This window comes from Bombina bombina, chromosome 4 (genome assembly GCF_027579735.1).
Source record: "Bombina bombina isolate aBomBom1 chromosome 4, aBomBom1.pri, whole genome shotgun sequence".
NCBI classification, from domain to species: domain Eukaryota; kingdom Metazoa; phylum Chordata; class Amphibia; order Anura; family Bombinatoridae; genus Bombina; species Bombina bombina.
Genome location: NC_069502.1, coordinates 21,933,889 through 21,954,271, shown reverse-complemented (window position 1 = coordinate 21,954,271; position 20,383 = coordinate 21,933,889). Strand labels below are relative to the sequence as shown.

Below are 20,383 nucleotides of genomic sequence, written 5' to 3'. Positions count from 1 at the left end.
GTTTTAAAACAAAACCGTTACTGTCACTTTAAATTTTAAACAGAGTACACTTTATTACTGAATATGTGAAAAAGTATGAAGGAATTGTTCAAAATTTACCAAAATTTCACCACAGTGTCTTAAAGCATTAAAAGTATTGCATACCAATTTTCAGAGCTTTAACCCTTAAAATAACGGAACCGGAGCCGTTTACAAAATTAACCCCTATACAGTCCCAACTACAGTCTTTGCTGTGACCTAACCAAGCCCAGAGGGGAATACGATACCAAATGACGCCTTCTAGAAACTTTTCCAACTATTTTCAGGTCCTCACACATGCATCTGCATGTCTTGCTCTCAAAAACAACTGCGCAATAATGGCGCGAAAATGAGGCTCAGCCTACAACTGGGAAGGCCCTTCCTGACTGGAAAAGGTGTCTAACATAGTGCCTGACGTTAAAAAACGTTCCCCAAGTTTATAAGTGTGAATTATCAGCATTAACATGTATAAAATGTCCAAATAAAGCAATCGATTTAGCCCATAAAAGTGTCTACCAGTTTTATAGCCCATATTAAGCCCTTTATTCTGTTTGAAACTAAGAAAATGGCTTACCGGTCCCCATGAGGGGAAATGACAGCCTTCCAGCATTACACAGTCTTGTTAGAAATATGGCTAGTCATACCTTAAGCAGAAAAGTCTGCTAACTGTTTCCCCCAACTGAAGTTACTTCATCTCAACAGTCCTATGTGGAAACAGCAATCGATTTTAGTTACTGTCTGCTAAAATCATCTTCCTATCACAAACAGAAATCTTCATCTTTTTCTGTTTCAGAGTAAATAGTACATACCAGCACTATTTTAAAATAACAAACTCTTGATAGTACAATAAAAAAAACTACATTTAAACACCACATACTCTTAACCATCTCCGTGGAGATGTTGCCTGTGCAACGGCAAAGAGAATGACTGGGGTGGGCGGAGCCTAGGAGGGACTATATGGCCAGCTTTGCTGGGACTCTTTGCCATTTCCTGTTGGGGAAGAGATATTCCCACAAGTAAGGATGACGCCGTGGACCGGACACACCAATGTTGGAGAAAGGAGAAACACAAGGTGTAGAGGTGCCTGAGGTTTAGTAAAAAAAAACTGTATTTAAAATGCAGGGCGAGGCCGTGGACACTCCATATCCGGAAAGAAAGAAATTTATCAGTTAGCATACATTTTGTTTTCTTTCCTAAGATATGGTGAGTCCACTTCGTCCTCAATTACTGTTGGGAAACAATACCCAAGCTTAAAGGGACACTGAACCCAAGTTTTTTCTTTCATGATTCAGATAGAGCATGCAATTTTAAGCAACTTTCTAATTTACTCCTATTATCATATTTTCTTCATTCTCGTGGTATCTTTATTTGAAATGCAAGAAAGTAAGTTTAGATGCCGGCACATTTTTGGTGAACAACCTGTGTTGTGTCCTTGCTGATTGGACATCACCAATAAACAAGTGTTGTCCATGGTGCTGAACCAAAAATTTGCTGGCTCCTTAGCTTAGATGCCTTATTTTTCAAATAAAGATAGCAAGAGAATGAAGAAAAATTGATAATAGGAGTAAATTAGAAAGTTGCTTAAAATTGCATGCTCTATCTGAATCATGAAAGAAAAAATTTGGGTTCAGTGTCCTTTTAAGGACACAGAGGACTAGGGAGGGACAAGACAGGTGGACATAAACAGAAGCCACCACTGCAGTATGCAAAGAAGACCAAGTTGCAGCCTTGCAAATCTGCTCCACACAAGCTTCATTTTGGAAAGCCCAAGAAGAAGAAACAGCCCTGGTGGAATGAGCTGTGATTCTCTCAGAAGGCTGCTGTCCAGCAGTCTCATACACCAAACAAATAATACTTCTCAACCAGAGAGAACGAGAAGTAGCAGAAGCTTTCTGACCTTTACGTTTCCCAGAAAAACAAACAAACAATGCAGAAGACTGGCGAAAGTCCTTGGTCGCCTGCAAATAGAATTTAAGAGCACGCACAACATGTAGGTTGTGTAACAAACGTTCCTTATGAGAAGAAGGATTAGGACACAAAGAAGGAACAACAATCTCCTGATTAATATTTCTATCCGAAACAACCTTCGGAAGAAAAACAAACTTTGTTTGAAAAACCTCCTTATCTGCATGAAATATAAGATAAGGCAAATCGCACTGCAAAGCTGAGAGTTCAGAAACTCTCCGAGCAGAAGAGATAGCAGTAAGAAACAAAACCTTCCATGATAACAACTTAACATCTATGGAATGTCTAAAATATAAAAGATAGAGGGCGCCACATGGTGCAAATCAGGCAGGTAACCACATGATATAGGTGCAGGTACAGGTGAAATCTTACTCATGTGGTGGAGAGCACAATTGTGCAGTATGGGCAGGCCGGAACCAATGGGTCGTCCGGCAGACACCTAGGTAGCACAGTTTCATACAGCCTAATGAAACCGTGCTGTGACACGGACAAACGCTTTGCTATTGTTTTAACCTTTTAAATACATTTTTAATATCTATAACTCGCTGCTGCCTATTCCTTCTGGCCACAACTTCATGTAATTGTGCCTTAAAGGGACAGTCTAGTATAAATTAAACTTTCATTATTCAGATAGGACTTTTAATTTTAATCAACTTTCCAATTTACTTTTATCATCAAATTTGCTTTTTTCTCTTGGTATTCTTATTTTAAACTAAACATAGGTAGGCTCATATGCTAATTTCTGAGCCTTTGAGGGCTGCCTCTTATCACATGCTTTTTAAATCTCTTTTCAACACAAAGACAGAAAGTACACATGGGCCATATAGATAACACTGTGTTCAGGCACAGGGGGTTATTTAAGATCTAGGACAAAGCAATGCTAAATGTAAGACAATAGATAATAAACAGTCACAGTCATGTGATCAGGGGGCTGGAAGAAGGTTCCTAGATACAAGGTAATCACAGAGGTAAAAAGTATATTAATATAACTGTGTTGGTTATGCAAAACTGGGGAATGGGTAATAAAGGGATTATCTATCTTTTAAAACAATAACAATTCTATGGTAGACTGTCCCTTTAATGAGAGCGGATTTCCATCATTGACCGTTGTCTGACATCTTCCATGGCATTAAGGAATATCTCTGGACTCCCTCTAAGTGTGACAAGGATACCATCAATCTTAAGTGTGCCTAGGTGTCTGCCAGATGACCTATTGGTTCCGACTTGCCCATATTGCACAACTGTGCTCTTCACCACTTGAGTAAGATTTCACCTGTACCTGCACCTATACCATGTGGTTACCTGCCTGATTTGCACCATGTGGCGCCCTCTATCTTTGATATTTTAGACCTATCTATCCCTGTGTGGTGGCACACTAGAGGAGCTGTCTGAAGCCGTGAAATCTCCTGTCATTGGATAATCTTTTTTATAAGATATTTCTTCTTTTTATTATCGATTATCTGTACTTTTGTTTCATTGTGTTATTCTGCATATTTGGTTTTGATATTGCATCATTGTTATGCTCTGCATATTTCAGTTTGTTATATTTTATTAGTTTGTTGCACTGACATTTCAGTCACTATATATCTTAAATAGCATTAATTTCACTATAGATTCTTGTGACACATTTGCTATACACCAGTCAAAAGTAGTCTATATCCCTATCCTTATATTTATACTTGTATACATATATCTGATCACTAAATACATTTAGTATTTACTATTTGCGCCTCTTATAGTTACTAGCTTGGCTTAAATTAAGTTTATATTTCTGCCTGCTGTGTATCTTATCTATGGAATGTAATGGCTCAAACGAAGCCTGTTGCAAAACTTTAAGAACAAGGTTAAGACTCCAAGGTGGAGCAACAGATTTAAACACAGGCCTGATTCTGACCAAGGCCTGACAAAAGGATTGAAAATCTGGCACGTCCGCCAGACGCTTGTGCAGCAAAATAGATAGAGCAGAAATCTGGCCCTTCAGGGTACTGAGAGACAAACCTTTCTCCAGACCTTCCTGGAGAAAATATAACATTCTTGGAATCCTGACCCTACTCCAAGAGTATCGCTTGGATTCACACCAATGAATATATTTACGCCATATCTTATGGTAAATCTTTCTAGTAACAGGCTTACGAGCCTGAATCATGATCTCAATGACCGACTCATAAAAACCACGCTAAGATAAAATTAAGCGTTCAATCTCCTAGCAGTCAGCTTCAGAGAAACGAGATTTGGATGGAGAAAGGGACCCTGAAGTAGAAGGTCCTTCCTCAGAGGGAGTCGCTACGGTGGCTGAGATTACATTTCCACTAGGTCTGCATACCAGATCCTTGGTGGCCACGCCGGAGCTATTAAAATCACTGATGCTCTCTCCTGCTTGATACGAGCAATGACTCATGGGAGGAGAGCAAACGGGGGAAAAAGGTACGCCAACTTGAAGTTCCAAGGAACTGCCAGAGCATCTATCATGAAGGCTTGAGGATCCCTCTACCTTGAACCGTACTTTGGAAGCTTAACGTTCTGTCGAGACGCCATCAGATCTACTTCCGGCAACCCCCATTTGATGGTTAACCTGTAGAACACCTCCAGATTGAGTTCTCACTCCCCGGGATGAAAAGTCTTTCCGTTCAGGAAATCCGCTTCCCAGTTGTCCACTCCCGGAATGTGGATGACAGATAGGCAGCAATTGTGATAATCCGCCCACTGAATGATTCGAGTCACCTCCTTCATGGCTAAGGAACTTCAAATTCCCCCCTGGTGGTTGATGTAAGCCACTGCGGTTATGTTGTCTGACTGGAACCTGATAAACCGGGCTAAGGCCAGTTGAGGCCAAGCCATCAAGGCATTGAAGATCACTCTTATTTCCAAAATGTTTATGGGGAGAGCAGATTCCTCCTGAGACCAAAGTCCTTGCACCTTCAATGATTCCCAGACTGCTTCCCAGCTTACCAGACTGGCGTCCGCGGTCACGATCACTCATGAGGGTCTCGAAAGCATGTCCCCTGAGACAAATGTTCCTGAGACAGCCACCACGGAAGAGAGTCTTGTTGCCTGATCTAGAACTATCTTCTGAGACAGATCTGCATAATCCTCATTCCATTGACTAAGCATGCATTTCTGCAGAGCTTTCAAATGGAATCGGGCAAAAGGAACTATGTCCATTGTACGTTGGGCCACTGATGGCCGTACAGCAGACTGTAGAGCTAGGCAAGAGGAAAGAATCTTGGCTTTTCTGACTTCCGTCAGGAATATCTTCATTGATAGGGAATCTATAATTGTATAATCTATAATTGTTCCTAGGAAGACAACCCTTGAAGCCGGAACAAGGGAACTCTTTACCAAAACTCACCTTCCATCCGTGAGCGCGAATAAAAGACAACAAGTTCTCTGTGTGAGATTTTGCAAGTTGAAAAGATGGAGCCTGAACCAGAATGTCATCCAGATAAGGCACCACTGTAATTCCCAAGACCAAATCACTGCCAAAAGAGCCCCCAGGACCTTTGAGAAAATTCTGGGAGCTGTGACGAGGCCAAATGGAAGAGCCACAAACTGAAAGGGTTTGTCCAGAAAGGCAAATTTCAGAAATTTGTGATGATCCCTGTGAATGGGAACATGAAGGTACGCATCCTTCAGGTCTATTGTCGTCATGAACTGACCCTCTTGCACTAGAGGAAGAATGGAACGGATAGTCTCCATTTTGAAAGACGGCACTCTGAGAAACTTATTGAGACACTTTAGATCTAGAATAGGTCTGAAAGTTTCCTCTTTTTTGGGAACCTTAAACAGATTTTAATAGAACCCTAGACCCTGTTCTTGTACTGGAACTATCACTCCCATAAGGGAAAGATCCTGTACACATTTCAACAACGCCTCTCTTTTTATTTGGTCTGCAGATAATCTTGAGAGGTGGAACCTGCCACTGTGAGGAACGGTCTTGAATTCTAATTTGTAACCCTGGGATACTATGTCCACGGCCCACGGATCTGGAACATCTAGTATCCATGCTTGCAGGCTTCTTAGATTGCTTCCCATTGTTCCAAGACTGACTGGGTTTCCAAGAAGGCTTGGGCTGTTCCTGCATGGTAGAAGAGGGGGAAGACTTAGCTCTGAAGTTACGAAAGGAACGAAAATTACTCTGACGTCCTTTCAGCCTATTCTTATCTTGTGGCAGAAAAGATCCCTTACCATCCGTGATATCGGAAATAATTTCTGCCAAACCCGGCCCAAACAAGGTCTTACCCTTGTAAGGAATCGCCAAAAGCCTAGACTTAGAGGAAACATCTGCTGACCAAGGTTTCAGCGATAACGCTCTACGCACCAAAATCGCGAAACCAGATATTTTGGCTCCCAACTTGATGAACTGCAAAGAAGCGTCAGTAATAAAGGAATTGGCTAATTTAAGGGCCTTAATCCTATCTTGTATCTCCTCCAAAGGAGTCTCTGCTTGAAGAGACTCAGACAAAGCATCAAAACAATAGGCTGTCGAACTTGTCACTGTAGCAATACACACCGCCGGTTGCCATTGGATACCCTGATGAATATACACCAAACTTCACCTCCTCCTTGCACTGAAGGCAAAGAGAATGAATGGGAACTGTGGGAAGGGGAGGGATACTTAACAGCTTTGCTGTAGTGCTCGTTGCCTCCTCCTGCTGGCCATGAGTGATATTCCCAACAGTAATTGAGGACGCTGTGGACTCACCATATCTTAGGAAAGAAAACCCTATGTGCAGAACATTGGAATGTATAATATTTACAGTAAATACACAGTATAACATTATTAAATATGAATATTGCATAAATATGCTTTTTCATATCTTCAGTTACTTGACGGCAAAGGGCCCTAATGCACACACACACACACACACATATATATATATATATATATATATATATATATATATACACACACATACATACACACAATCCAGATAAGCCCAGCACACTCCAATACATATATTATCATCCGGGGTGCAGTTCAAATGTACAATAGTAAAACTACCAGGAAAGCACGCTCCGGTCTTAAACATATAAATCACTTTAATATATTAATGTTTTCGGTGTCTCCCCCTTCCATGTATGTGAGGATGGGTGGAGACACTGAAAACGTTAATATATTAAAGTGATTTATATGTTTAAGACCGTAGCGTGCTTTCCTGGTGGTTTACTAAATATATATATATATATATATATATATATATATATATATATATACATACACACACACATACATACACACCCATACATATGAATTTATGTGTATACATATACTGTACACACATATATACACCTATAAATACATATGTACACATATATATACACCTATAAATACATATGTACACACATATAAACACACACATTTATATATATATATATATATATATATATATATATATATATACATACATACATATGTAGACATGTATATTTATGTATCTCTATGTTAAAGCCCTTAGCAGCCTATTTTTTCTAACACCTGAGACCTCATATCTTTGAGCCTTTATAACTTTTTTTGTGCAATATTTTTTTTTAAATCATTTTTATTAGTGTTATTGTTAGTGTAACTGTACTTTTAAATTCAATTGTGTTTTGTGCAACATTTTTGTTAACCAGAGCTCCGACATCACACTATCCCGACGTGTATTAAATTAAATTGCTCTCAAATGAAGCGTTTACGTTCAGCCTGTGATACGTGCGCAAAGAGCCACAATAAACCCGTGCGCAACTCATAACCTAACCCTTAATTTAGCAATTTCCTATCATTGATGAAAAAAAAAAATTGTGAGCCCTTTTGTAATCTATGCATCTTTTTCACATACAACGACTGGAGTATACACAAGTATGCTAGATCCTGATTGGCTGCTGTATTCTCTTCTGAAATGGAGCATTTTAAGAAGTTAGAAGTCTTGCCAAAAGGAAGTAAGCACATAGGAGTAAAATAAATGACTAGAATGTCCCTTTAAAAGTTATCACTGTTAAGAAGGGGTTTGTGAACTGCCAAGTGAAAGCCCAGAAGGCTGAGCCTAGATGACGAGCCCTGGCACAGCGAGAGGCAGAAGGCTGAGCCTAGATGACGAGCCCTGGCACAGCGAGAGGCAGAAGGCACTGTTTAAAATGGGAGAACAGGCACTCAGGAGTTGTGTTACCCTTAAAATGACTCTTACACAAACCAGTGCCGTACTGAAGGGCTGCTGGACGACCTAGAATCTGCAGCAGACTAAGGCACTTGCGCTATAACTAAGCTCAGAGCAATTACATCCCAAGTGTTAATCTGAAATAAAAATACTATTTTGTAACATAAAACGGTTAAAAAGCAAACAAAGCAAATAATCAGATTCAGGGCACACACTGAAGAAAATTCATCTGAAAATAATAAACCCAGGCCAGCGAATAGCTAATCTCTATAAAAGCCTGACATTAAAATATAATACTAAAAACAATAAAAGCCATTGTCTGAAGCCATGACAGCCTTTCTGACATTGAGTAAGGATGGAACAAAGCTCATATACAAAAGCTGCTCCGCCCCTGCGGTGCCCAGGACTGACCTATCACACCTCTAATAGGCCGAGGAGGATTCTGGGAAGACGTGCAGCTAAGGCACAAATGCTGTCTGCCTATCTGTAACAGGGTGATACTCCCCTGTCTTGTCTGCCTGCTCACACCCCTGCTTAACTAGGCCGCAGGAGACAGGAGAATGGGAATTATAGGAAGACTGTTCCCAGAGTAGCTGCCATGGCTTCATTTTAATTGGGACAGGTCAACATGCAAGAAATGTGGTGTGGGGAATGCCAATGAGTAAAGGCCTGGTGCTAGTATATACAGTGCAGCTTAATCATTTTCAAGAAACCATCAAACACTATTGAGCCACAAAAGGGTCAGCATAATAAGGATGGGCTAATATACAACAGCTTCTGTGTCATTTTATCCCCAACTGGTGGAAAGGAGTATGCCAGCCTATGTGTGGATATGGGCAAATAGCCCTCTTAAGTGACAGAAAGGTGACAAAACTCCTAACATAGTATAGTAAATAAATAAGGTCCAGTGCAAATATAGTTGGAGCCAAGCTCTGCAGGATGTCACCCCACAGGCCCCTGCATAGGATGGGCATAAACAGGTTCCCCAAGTGGGTCACTAAAGCTGGGCAACTGGGCAAAGCTGCCTTCAAGGTCAGTACAGAGCGGCCGGCTGTAGAGGGGGTGAAGGTTGAGCAACCCACCACATTGAGGGCAGGACATGGGCATTCCGGGTAAGGACGTCCTGAGCAGACTAGAGCGGTCACTGAAGCTCTTATCACACAGATCGCACTGGTACAGCTTCTCATGTGGGGCACTGACTATGCCATCTTGTTTCTCACACACACGGAACTTCTTCTGGGGCCTTACGAGGTCTTCATTATCACTGTCCGGTCTCTGCTCACTGCTGTGCCTCTGAGGAGCTCGCCGCTTTCTCTTGCCTGCCCTGGGCCCTTCAGGGTACATAGGGCTGCAAAATGCAGATATTTCAGCAGTTGGCTCCTTGAACAATGAGGAAAAGGAGACCGCAGCTTCAGCATCTGGGAAAACAAGAAACAAAAGTGATGAGATGTAGAGAGGCCCCTGATGTGACTACAAGATATATTATTTAACCATATATTTGTAATATGTACTTATTTATAGATGTGCATTATGTTTGTAATATGTACTTATTTATAGATGTGCATTATGTTTGTAATATGTACTTATTTATAGATGTGCATTATGTTTGTAATATGTACTTATTTATAGATGTGCATTATGTTTGTAATATGTACTTATTTATAGATGTGCATTATGTTTGTAATATGTACTTATTTATAGATGTGCATTATGTTTGTAATATGTACTTATTTATAGATGTGCATTATGTTTGTAATATGTACGTATTTATAGATGTGCATTATGTTTGTAATATGTACTTATTTATAGATGTGCATTATGTTTGTAATATGTACTTATTTATAGATGTGCATTATGTTTGTAATATGTACTTATTTATAGATGTGCATTATGTTTGTAATATGTACTTATTTATAGATGTGCATTATGTTTGTAATATGTACTTATTTATAGATGTGCATTATGTTTGTAATATGTACTTATTTATAGATGTGCATTATGTTTGTAATATGTACTTATTTATAGATGTGCATTATGTTTGTAATATGTACTTATTTATAGATGTGCATTATGTTTGTAATATGTACTTATTTATAGATGTGCATTATGTTTGTAATATGTACTTATTTATAGATGTGCATTATGTTTGTAATATGTACGTATTTATAGATGTGCATTATGTTTGTAATATGTACTTATTTATAGATGTGCATTATGTTTGTAATATGTACTTATTTATAGATGTGCATTATGTTTGTAATATGTAATTATTTATAGATGTGCATTATGTTTGTAATATGTACTTATTTATAGATGTGCATTATGTTTGTAATATGTACTTATTTATAGATGTGCATTATGTTTGTAATATGTACTTATTATAGATGTGCATTATGTTTGTAATATGTACTTATTTATAGATGTGCATTATGTTTGTAATATGTACTTATTTATAGATGTGCATTATGTTTGTAATATGTACTTATTTATAGATGTGCATTATGTTTGTAATATGTACTTATTTATAGATGTGCATTATGTTTGTAATATGTACTTATTTATAGATGTGCATTATGTTTGTAATATGTACTTATTTATAGATGTGCATTATGTTTGTAATATGTACTTATTTATAGATGTGCATTATGTTTGTAATATGTACTTATTATAGATGTGCATTATGTTTGTAATATGTACTTATTTATAGATGTGCATTATGTTTGTAATATGTACTTATTTATAGATGTGCATTATGTTTGTAATATGTACTTATTTATAGATGTGCATTATGTTTGTAATATGTACTTATTTATAGATGTGCATTATGTTTGTAATATGTACTTATTTATAGATGTGCATTATGTTTGTAATATGTACTTATTTATAGATGTGCATTATGTTTGTAATATGTACTTATTTATAGATGTGCATTATGTTTGTAATATGTACTTATTTATAGATGTGCATTATGTTTGTAATATGTACTTATTTATAGATGTGCATTATGTTTGTAATATGTACTTATTTATAGATGTGCATTATGTTTGTAATATGTACTTATTATAGATGTCCATTATGTTTGTAATATGTACTTATTTATAGATGTGCATTATGTTTGTAATATGTACTTATTTATAGATGTGCATTATGTTTGTAATATGTACTTATTTATAGATGTGCATTATGATTGTAATATGTACTTATTTATAGATGTGCATTATGTTTGTAATATGTACTTATTTATAGATGTGCATTATGTTTGTAATATGTACTTATTTATAGATGTGCATTATGTTTGTAATATGTACTTATTTATAGATGTGCATTATGTTTGTAATATGTACTTATTTATAGATGTGCATTTGTTATATTATTTATTTATTATTCAAAAGGGACACACATTATTTATATATCATTTATAGAATAATATGTACACAGCAGTATGGTCATAAGATTCACTGCGGAACAGAACCACAGACACATTATTTATATATCATTTATAGAATAATATGTAAACAGCAGTATGGTCATAAGATTCACTGCGGATCAGACCCACAGACACATTATTTATATATCATTTATAGAATAATATGTACACAGCAGTATGGTCATAAGATTCACTGCGGATCAGAACCACAGGTACACATTATTTATATATAATTTATAGAATAATATGTACACAGCAGTATGGTCATAAGATTCACTGCGGATCAGACCCACAGGTACACATTATTTATATATCATTTATAGAATAATATGTACACAGTAGTATGGTCATAAGATTCCCTACGGATCAGAACCACAGACACATTATTTATATATCATTTATAGAATAATATGTACACAGCAGTATGGTCATAAGATTCACTGCAGATCAGAACCACAGGTACACATTATTTATATATCATTTATAGAATAATATGTACACAGTAGTATGGTCATAAGATTCCCTACGGATCAGAACCACAGACACATTATTTATATATCATTTATAGAATAATATGTACACAGCAGTATGGTCATGAGATTCACTGCGGATCAGAACCACAGGTACACATTATTTATATATCATTTATAGAATAATATGTACACAGTAGTATGGTCATAAGATTCACTGCGGATCAGAACCACAGACACACATTATTTATATATCATTTATAGAATAATATGTACACAGCAGTATGGTCATAAGATTCACTGCGGATCAGAACCACAGGTACACATTATTTATATATCATTTATAGAATAATATGTACACAGCAGTATGGTAATAAGATTCACTGCGGATCAAAACCACAGGTACACATTACTTATATATCATTAATAGAATAATATGTACACAGCAGTATGGTTATAAGATTCACTGCGGATCAGAACCACAGACACATTTTTTAGCATCTGGGAAAACAAGGAACAAAAGTGATGAGATGTAGAGAGGCCCCTGATGTGACTACAAAATATATTATTTATCCATATGTTTGTAATATGTACTTATTTATAGATGTGCATTATGTTTGTAATATGTACTTATTTATAGATGTGCATTATGTTTGTAATATGTACTTATTTATAGATGTGCATTATGTTTGTAATATGTACTTATTTATAGATGTGCATTATGTTTGTAATATGTACTTATTTATAGATGTGCATTATGTTTGTAATATGTACTTATTTATAGATGTGCATTTGTTATATTATTTATTTAGTATTCAAAAGGGACACACATTATTTATATATCATTTATAGAATAATATGTACACAGCAGTATGGTCATAAGATTCACTGCGGATCAGACCCACAGACACATTATTTATATATCATTTATAGAATAATATGTACACAGCAGTATGGTCATAAGATTCACTGCGGATCAGAACCACAGGTACACATTATTTATATATAATTTATAGAATAATATGTACACAGCAGTATGGTCATAAGATTCACTGCGGATCAGACCCACAGGTACACATTATTTATATATCATTTATAGAATAATATGTACACAGCAGTATGGTCATAAGATTCACTGCGGATCAGAACCACAGACACACATTATTTATATATCATTTATAGAATAATATGTACACAGCAGTATGGTCATAAGATTCACTGCAGATCAGAACCACAGGTACACATTATTTATATATCATTTATAGAATAATATGTACACAGTAGTATGGTCATAAGATTCCCTACGGATCAGAACCACAGACACATTATTTATATATCATTTATAGAATAATATGTACACAGCAGTATGGTTATAAGATTCACTGCGGATCAGAACCACAGACACATTATTTATATATCATTTATAGAATAATATATACACAGCAGTATGGTTATAAGATTCACTGCGGATCAGAACCACAGACACATTATTTATATATCATTTATAGAATAATATGTACACAGCAGTATGGTCATAAGATTCACTGCAGATCAGAACCACAGATACACATTATTTATATATCATTTATAGAATAATATGTACACAGCAGTATGGTTATAAGATTCACTGCGGATCAGAACCACAGACACACATTATTTATATATCATTTATAGAATAATATGTACACAGCAGCACTATGGTCATAAGATTCACTGCGGATGAGAACCACAGACACACATTACTTATATATCATTTATAGAATAATATGTACACAGCAGTATGGTCATAAGATTCACTGCGGATCAGAACCACAGACACATTATTTATATATCATTTATAGAATAATATGTACACAGCAGTATGGTTATAAGATTCACTGCGGATCAGAACCACAGACACATTATTTATATATCATTTATAGAATAATATGTACACAGCAGTATGGTCATAAGATTCACTGCAGATCAGAACCACAGATACACATTATTTATATATCATTGATAGAATAATATGTACACAGCAGTATGGTTATAAGATTCACTGCGGATCAGAACCACAGACACACATTATTTATATATCATTTATAGAATAATATGTACACAGCAGTATGGTCATAAGATTCACTGCGGATCAGAACCACAGGTACACGTTATTTATATATAATTTATAGAAAAATATGTACACAGCAGTATGGTTATAAGATTCAAGGCGGATCAGAACCACAGACACATTATTTATATATCATTTATAGAAAAATATGTACACAGCAGTATGGTCATAAGATTCACTGCGGATCAGAACCACAGGAACACATTATTTATATATCATTTATAGAATAATATGTACACAGCAGTATGGTCATAAGATTCACTGCGGATCAGAACCACAGACACATTATTTATATATTATTTATAGAATAATATGTACACAGCAGCAGTATGGTCATAAGATTCACAGCGGATCAGAACCACAGACACATTATTTTTATATCATTTATAGAATAATATGTACACAGCAGCAGTATGGTCATAAGATTCACTGCGGATCAGAACCACAGGTACACATTATTTATATATCATTTATAGAATAATATGTACACAGCGGTATGGTCATAAGATTCACTGCGGATCAGAACCACAGACACATTATTTATATATCATTTATAGAATAATATGTACACAGCAGCAGTATGGTCATAAGATTCACTGCGGATCAGAACCACAGGTACACATTATTTATATATCATTTATAGAATAATATGTACACAGCAGTATGGTCATAAGATTCACTGCGGATCAGAACCACAGATACACATTATTTATATATCATTTATAGAATAATATGTACACAGCAGTATGGTCATAAGTTTCACTGCGGATCAGAACCACAGATACAAATTATTTATATATCATTTATAGAATAATATGTACACAGCAGTATGGTCATAAGATTCACTGCGGATCAGAACCACAGGTACACATTATTTATATATCATTTATAGAATAATATGTACACAGCAGTATGGTCATAAGATTCACTGCGGATCAGAACCACAGATACACATTATTTATATATCATTTATAGAATAATATGTACACAGCAGTATGGTCATAAGATTCACTGCGGATCAGAACCACAGACACACATTATTTATATATCATTTATAGAATAATATGTACACAGCAGTATGGTCATAAGATTCACTGCGGATCAGAACCACAGACACATTATTTATATATCATTTATAGAATAATATGTACACAGCAGTATGGTCATAAGATTCACTGCGGATCAGAACCACAGGTACACATTATTTATATATCATTTATAGAATAATATGTACACAGAAGTATGGTCATAAGATTCACTGCGGATCAGAATCACAGACACACATTATTTATATATCATTTATAGAATAATATGTACACAGCAGTATGGTTATAAGATTCACTGCGGATCAGAACCACAGACACATTATTTATATATCATTTATAGAATAATATGTACACAGCAGTATGGTCATAAGATTCACTGCAGATCAGAACCACAGATACACATTATTTATATATCATTTATAGAATAATATGTACACAGCAGTATGGTTATAAGATTCACTGCGGATCAGAACCACAGACACACATTATTTATATATCATTTATAGAATAATATGTACACAGCAGCACTATGGTCATAAGATTCACTGCGGATGAGAACCACAGACACACATTACTTATATATCATTTATAGAATAATATGTACACAGCAGTATGGTCATAAGATTCACTGCGGATCAGAACCACAGACACATTATTTATATATCATTTATAGAATAATATGTACACAGCAGTATGGTTATAAGATTCACTGCGGATCAGAACCACAGACACATTATTTATATATCATTTATAGAATAATATGTACACAGCAGTATGGTCATAAGATTCACTGCAGATCAGAACCACAGATACACATTATTTATATATCATTTATAGAATAATATGTACACAGCAGTATGGTCATAAGATTCACTGCGGATCAGAACCACAGACACATTATTTATATATCATTGATAGAATAATATGTACACAGCAGTATGGTCATAAGATTCACTGCGGATCAGAACCACAGACACATTATTTATATATCATTTATAGAATAATATGTACACAGCAGTATGGTCATAAGATTCACTGCGGATCAGAACCACAGACACATTATTTATATATCATTGATAGAATAATATGTACACAGCAGTATGGTTATAAGATTCACTGCGGATCAGAACCACAGACACACATTATTTATATATCATTTATAGAATAATATGTACACAGCAGTATGGTCATAAGATTCACTGCGGATCAGAACCACAGGTACACGTTATTTATATATAATTTATAGAATAATATGTACACAGCAGTATGGTTATAAGATTCAAGGCGGATCAGAACCACAGACACATTATTTATATATCATTTATAGAAAAATATGTACACAGCAGTATGGTCATAAGATTCACTGCGGATCAGAACCACAGGAACACATTATTTATATATCATTTATAGAATAATATGTACACAGCAGTATGGTCATAAGATTCACTGCGGATCAGAACCACAGGTACACATTATTTATATATCATTTATAGAATAATATGTACACAGCAGCAGTATGGTCATAAGATTCACTGCGGATCAGAACCACAGACACACATTATTTATATATCATTTATAGAATAATATGTACACAGCAGTATGGTCATAAGATTCACTACGGATCAGAACCACAGGTACACATTATTTATATATCATTTATAGAATAATATGTACACAGCAGTATGGTCATAAGATTCACTGCGGATCAGAACCACAGACACATTATTTATATATCATTTATAGAATAATATGTACACAGAGCAGTATGGTCATAAGATTCACTGCGGATCAGAACCACAGGTACACATTATTTATATATCATTGATAGAATAATATGTACACAGCAGTATGGTCATAAGATTCACTGCGGATCAGAACCACAGACACATTATTTATATATCATTTATAGAATAATATGTACACAGCAGTATGGTCATAAGATTCACTGCGGATCAGAACCACAGACACATTATTTATATATCATTGATAGAATAATATGTACACAGCAGTATGGTTATAAGATTCACTGCGGATCAGAACCACAGACACACATTATTTATATATCATTTATAGAATAATATGTACACAGCAGTATGGTCATAAGATTCACTGCGGATCAGAACCACAGGTACACGTTATTTATATATAATTTATAGAATAATATGTACACAGCAGTATGGTTATAAGATTCAAGGCGGATCAGAACCACAGACACATTATTTATATATCATTTATAGAAAAATATGTACACAGCAGTATGGTCATAAGATTCACTGCGGATCAGAACCACAGGAACACATTATTTATATATCATTTATAGAATAATATGTACACAGCAGTATGGTCATAAGATTCACTGCGGATCAGAACCACAGGTACACATTATTTATATATCATTTATAGAATAATATGTACACAGCAGCAGTATGGTCATAAGATTCACTGCGGATCAGAACCACAGACACACATTATTTATATATCATTTATAGAATAATATGTACACAGCAGTATGGTCATAAGATTCACTACGGATCAGAACCACAGGTACACATTATTTATATATCATTTATAGAATAATATGTACACAGCAGTATGGTCATAAGATTCACTGCGGATCAGAACCACAGACACATTATTTATATATCATTTATAGAATAATATGTACACAGCAGTATGGTCATAAGATTCACTGCGGATCAGAACCACAGACACATTATTTATATATCATTTATAGAATAATATGTACACAGCAGTATGGTCATAAGATTCACTGCGGATCAGAACCACAGACACATTATTTATATATCATTTATAGAATAATATGTACACAGCAGTATGGTCATAAGATTCACTGCGGATCAGAACCACAGACACACATTATTTATATATCATTTATAGAATAATATGTACACAGCAGTATGGTCATAAGATTCACTGCGGATCAGAACCACAGATACACATTATTTATATATCATTTATAGAATAATATGTACACAGCAGTATGGTCATAAGATTCACTGACCAGAACCACAGACACATTATTTATATATTATTTATAGAATAATATGTACACAGCAGCAGTATGGTCATAAGATTCACAGCGGATCAGAACCACAGACACATTATTTTTATATCATTTATAGAATAATATGTACACAGCAGCAGTATGGTCATAAGATTCACTGCGGATCAGAACCACAGGTACACATTATTTATATATCATTTATAGAATAATATGTACACAGCGGTATGGTCATAAGATTCACTGCGGATCAGAACCACAGACACATTATTTATATATCATTTATAGAATAATATGTACACAGCAGCAGTATGGTCATAAGATTCACTGCGGATCAGAACCACAGGTACACATTATTTATATATCATTTATAGAATAATATGTACACAGCAGTATGGTCATAAGATTCACTGCGGATCAGAACCACAGATACACATTATTTATATATCATTTATAGAATAATATGTACACAGCAGTATGGTCATAAGATTCACTGCGGATCAGAACCACAGATACAAATTATTTATATATCATTTATAGAATAATATGTACACAGCAGTATGGTCATAAGATTCACTGCGGATCAGAACCACAGGTACACATTATTTATATATCATTTATAGAATAATATGTACACAGCAGTATGGTCATAAGATTCACTGCGGATCAGAACCACAGATACACATTATTTATATATCATTTATAGAATAATATGTACACAGCAGTATGGTCATAAGATTCACTGCGGATCAGAACCACAGACACACATTATTTATATATCATTTATAGAATAATATGTACACAGCAGTATGGTCATAAGATTCACTGCGGATCAGAACCACAGACACATTATTTATATATCATTTATAGAATAATATGTACACAGCAGTATGGTCATAAGATTCACTGCGGATCAGAACCACAGGTACACATTATTTATATATTATTTATAGAATAATATGTACACAGAAGTATGGTCATAAGATTCACTGCGGATCAGAATCACAGACACACATTATTTATATATCATTTATAGAATAATATGTACACAGCAGTATGGTTATAAGATTCACTGCGGATCAGAACCACAGATACACATTATTGATATATCATTTATAGAATAATATGTACACAGCAGTATGGTCATAAGATTCACTGCGGATCAGAACCACAGACACACATTATTTATATATCATTTATAAAATAATATGTACACAGCAGTATGGTCATAAGATTCACTGCGGATCAGAACCACAGACACATTATTTATATATCATTTATAGAATAATATGTACACAGCAGTATGGTCATAAGATTCACTGCGGATCAGAACCACAAACACACATTTATATATCATTTATAGAATAATATGTACACAGCAGTATGGTTATAAGATTCACTGCGGATCAGAACCACAAACACACATTTATATATCATTTATAGAATAATATGTACACAGCAGTATGGTCATAAGACTCACTGCGGATCAGAACCACAGGTACACATTATTTATATATCATTTATAGAATAATATGTACACAGAGCAGTATGGTCATAAGATTCACTGCGAATCAGAACCACAGGTACACATTATTTATATATCATTTATAGAATAATATGTACACAGAGCAGTATGGTCATAAGATTCACTGCGAATCAGAACCACAGGTACACATTATTTATATATCATTTATAGAATAATATGTACACAGCAGTATGGTCATAAGATTCACTGCGGATCAGAACCACAGACACATTATTTATATATCTTTTATAGAATAATATGTACACAGCAGTATGGTTATAAGATTCACTGCGGATCAGAACCACAGACACATTATTTATATATCATTTATAGAATAATATGTACACAGCAGTATGGTCATAAGATTCACTGCGGATCAGAACCACAGACACATTATTTATATATCATTTATAGAATAATATGTACACAGCAGTATGGTTATAAGATTCACTGCGGATCAGAACCACAGACACATTATTTATATATCATTTATAGAATAATATGTACACAGCAGTATGGTCATAAGATTCACTGCGGATCAGAACCACAGGTACACATTATTTATATATAATTTATAGAACAACATGTACACAGCAGCATGATCATAAGATTCACTGCGGATCAGAATCACAGGTACACATTATTTATATATCATTTATAGAATAA

At 35.2% G+C, this 20,383-nt stretch overlaps 1 protein-coding gene across 1 annotated transcript in view; it reads right to left on the bottom strand.

Moving 5' to 3' along the window:
- Positions 1 to 7,235: 7,235 nt before the first annotated feature.
- LOC128655852 (uncharacterized) overlaps positions 7,236 to 20,383 on the bottom strand; it is a 148,174-nt gene continuing 135,026 nt past the window's right edge. Inside the window, exon 7 of the mRNA XM_053709419.1 lies at positions 7,236 to 9,535. Coding sequence (XP_053565394.1) covers positions 9,060 to 9,535 — 476 coding nt within the window. The 3' untranslated portion in view covers positions 7,236 to 9,059. The remainder of the gene's footprint in view (positions 9,536 to 20,383) is intronic.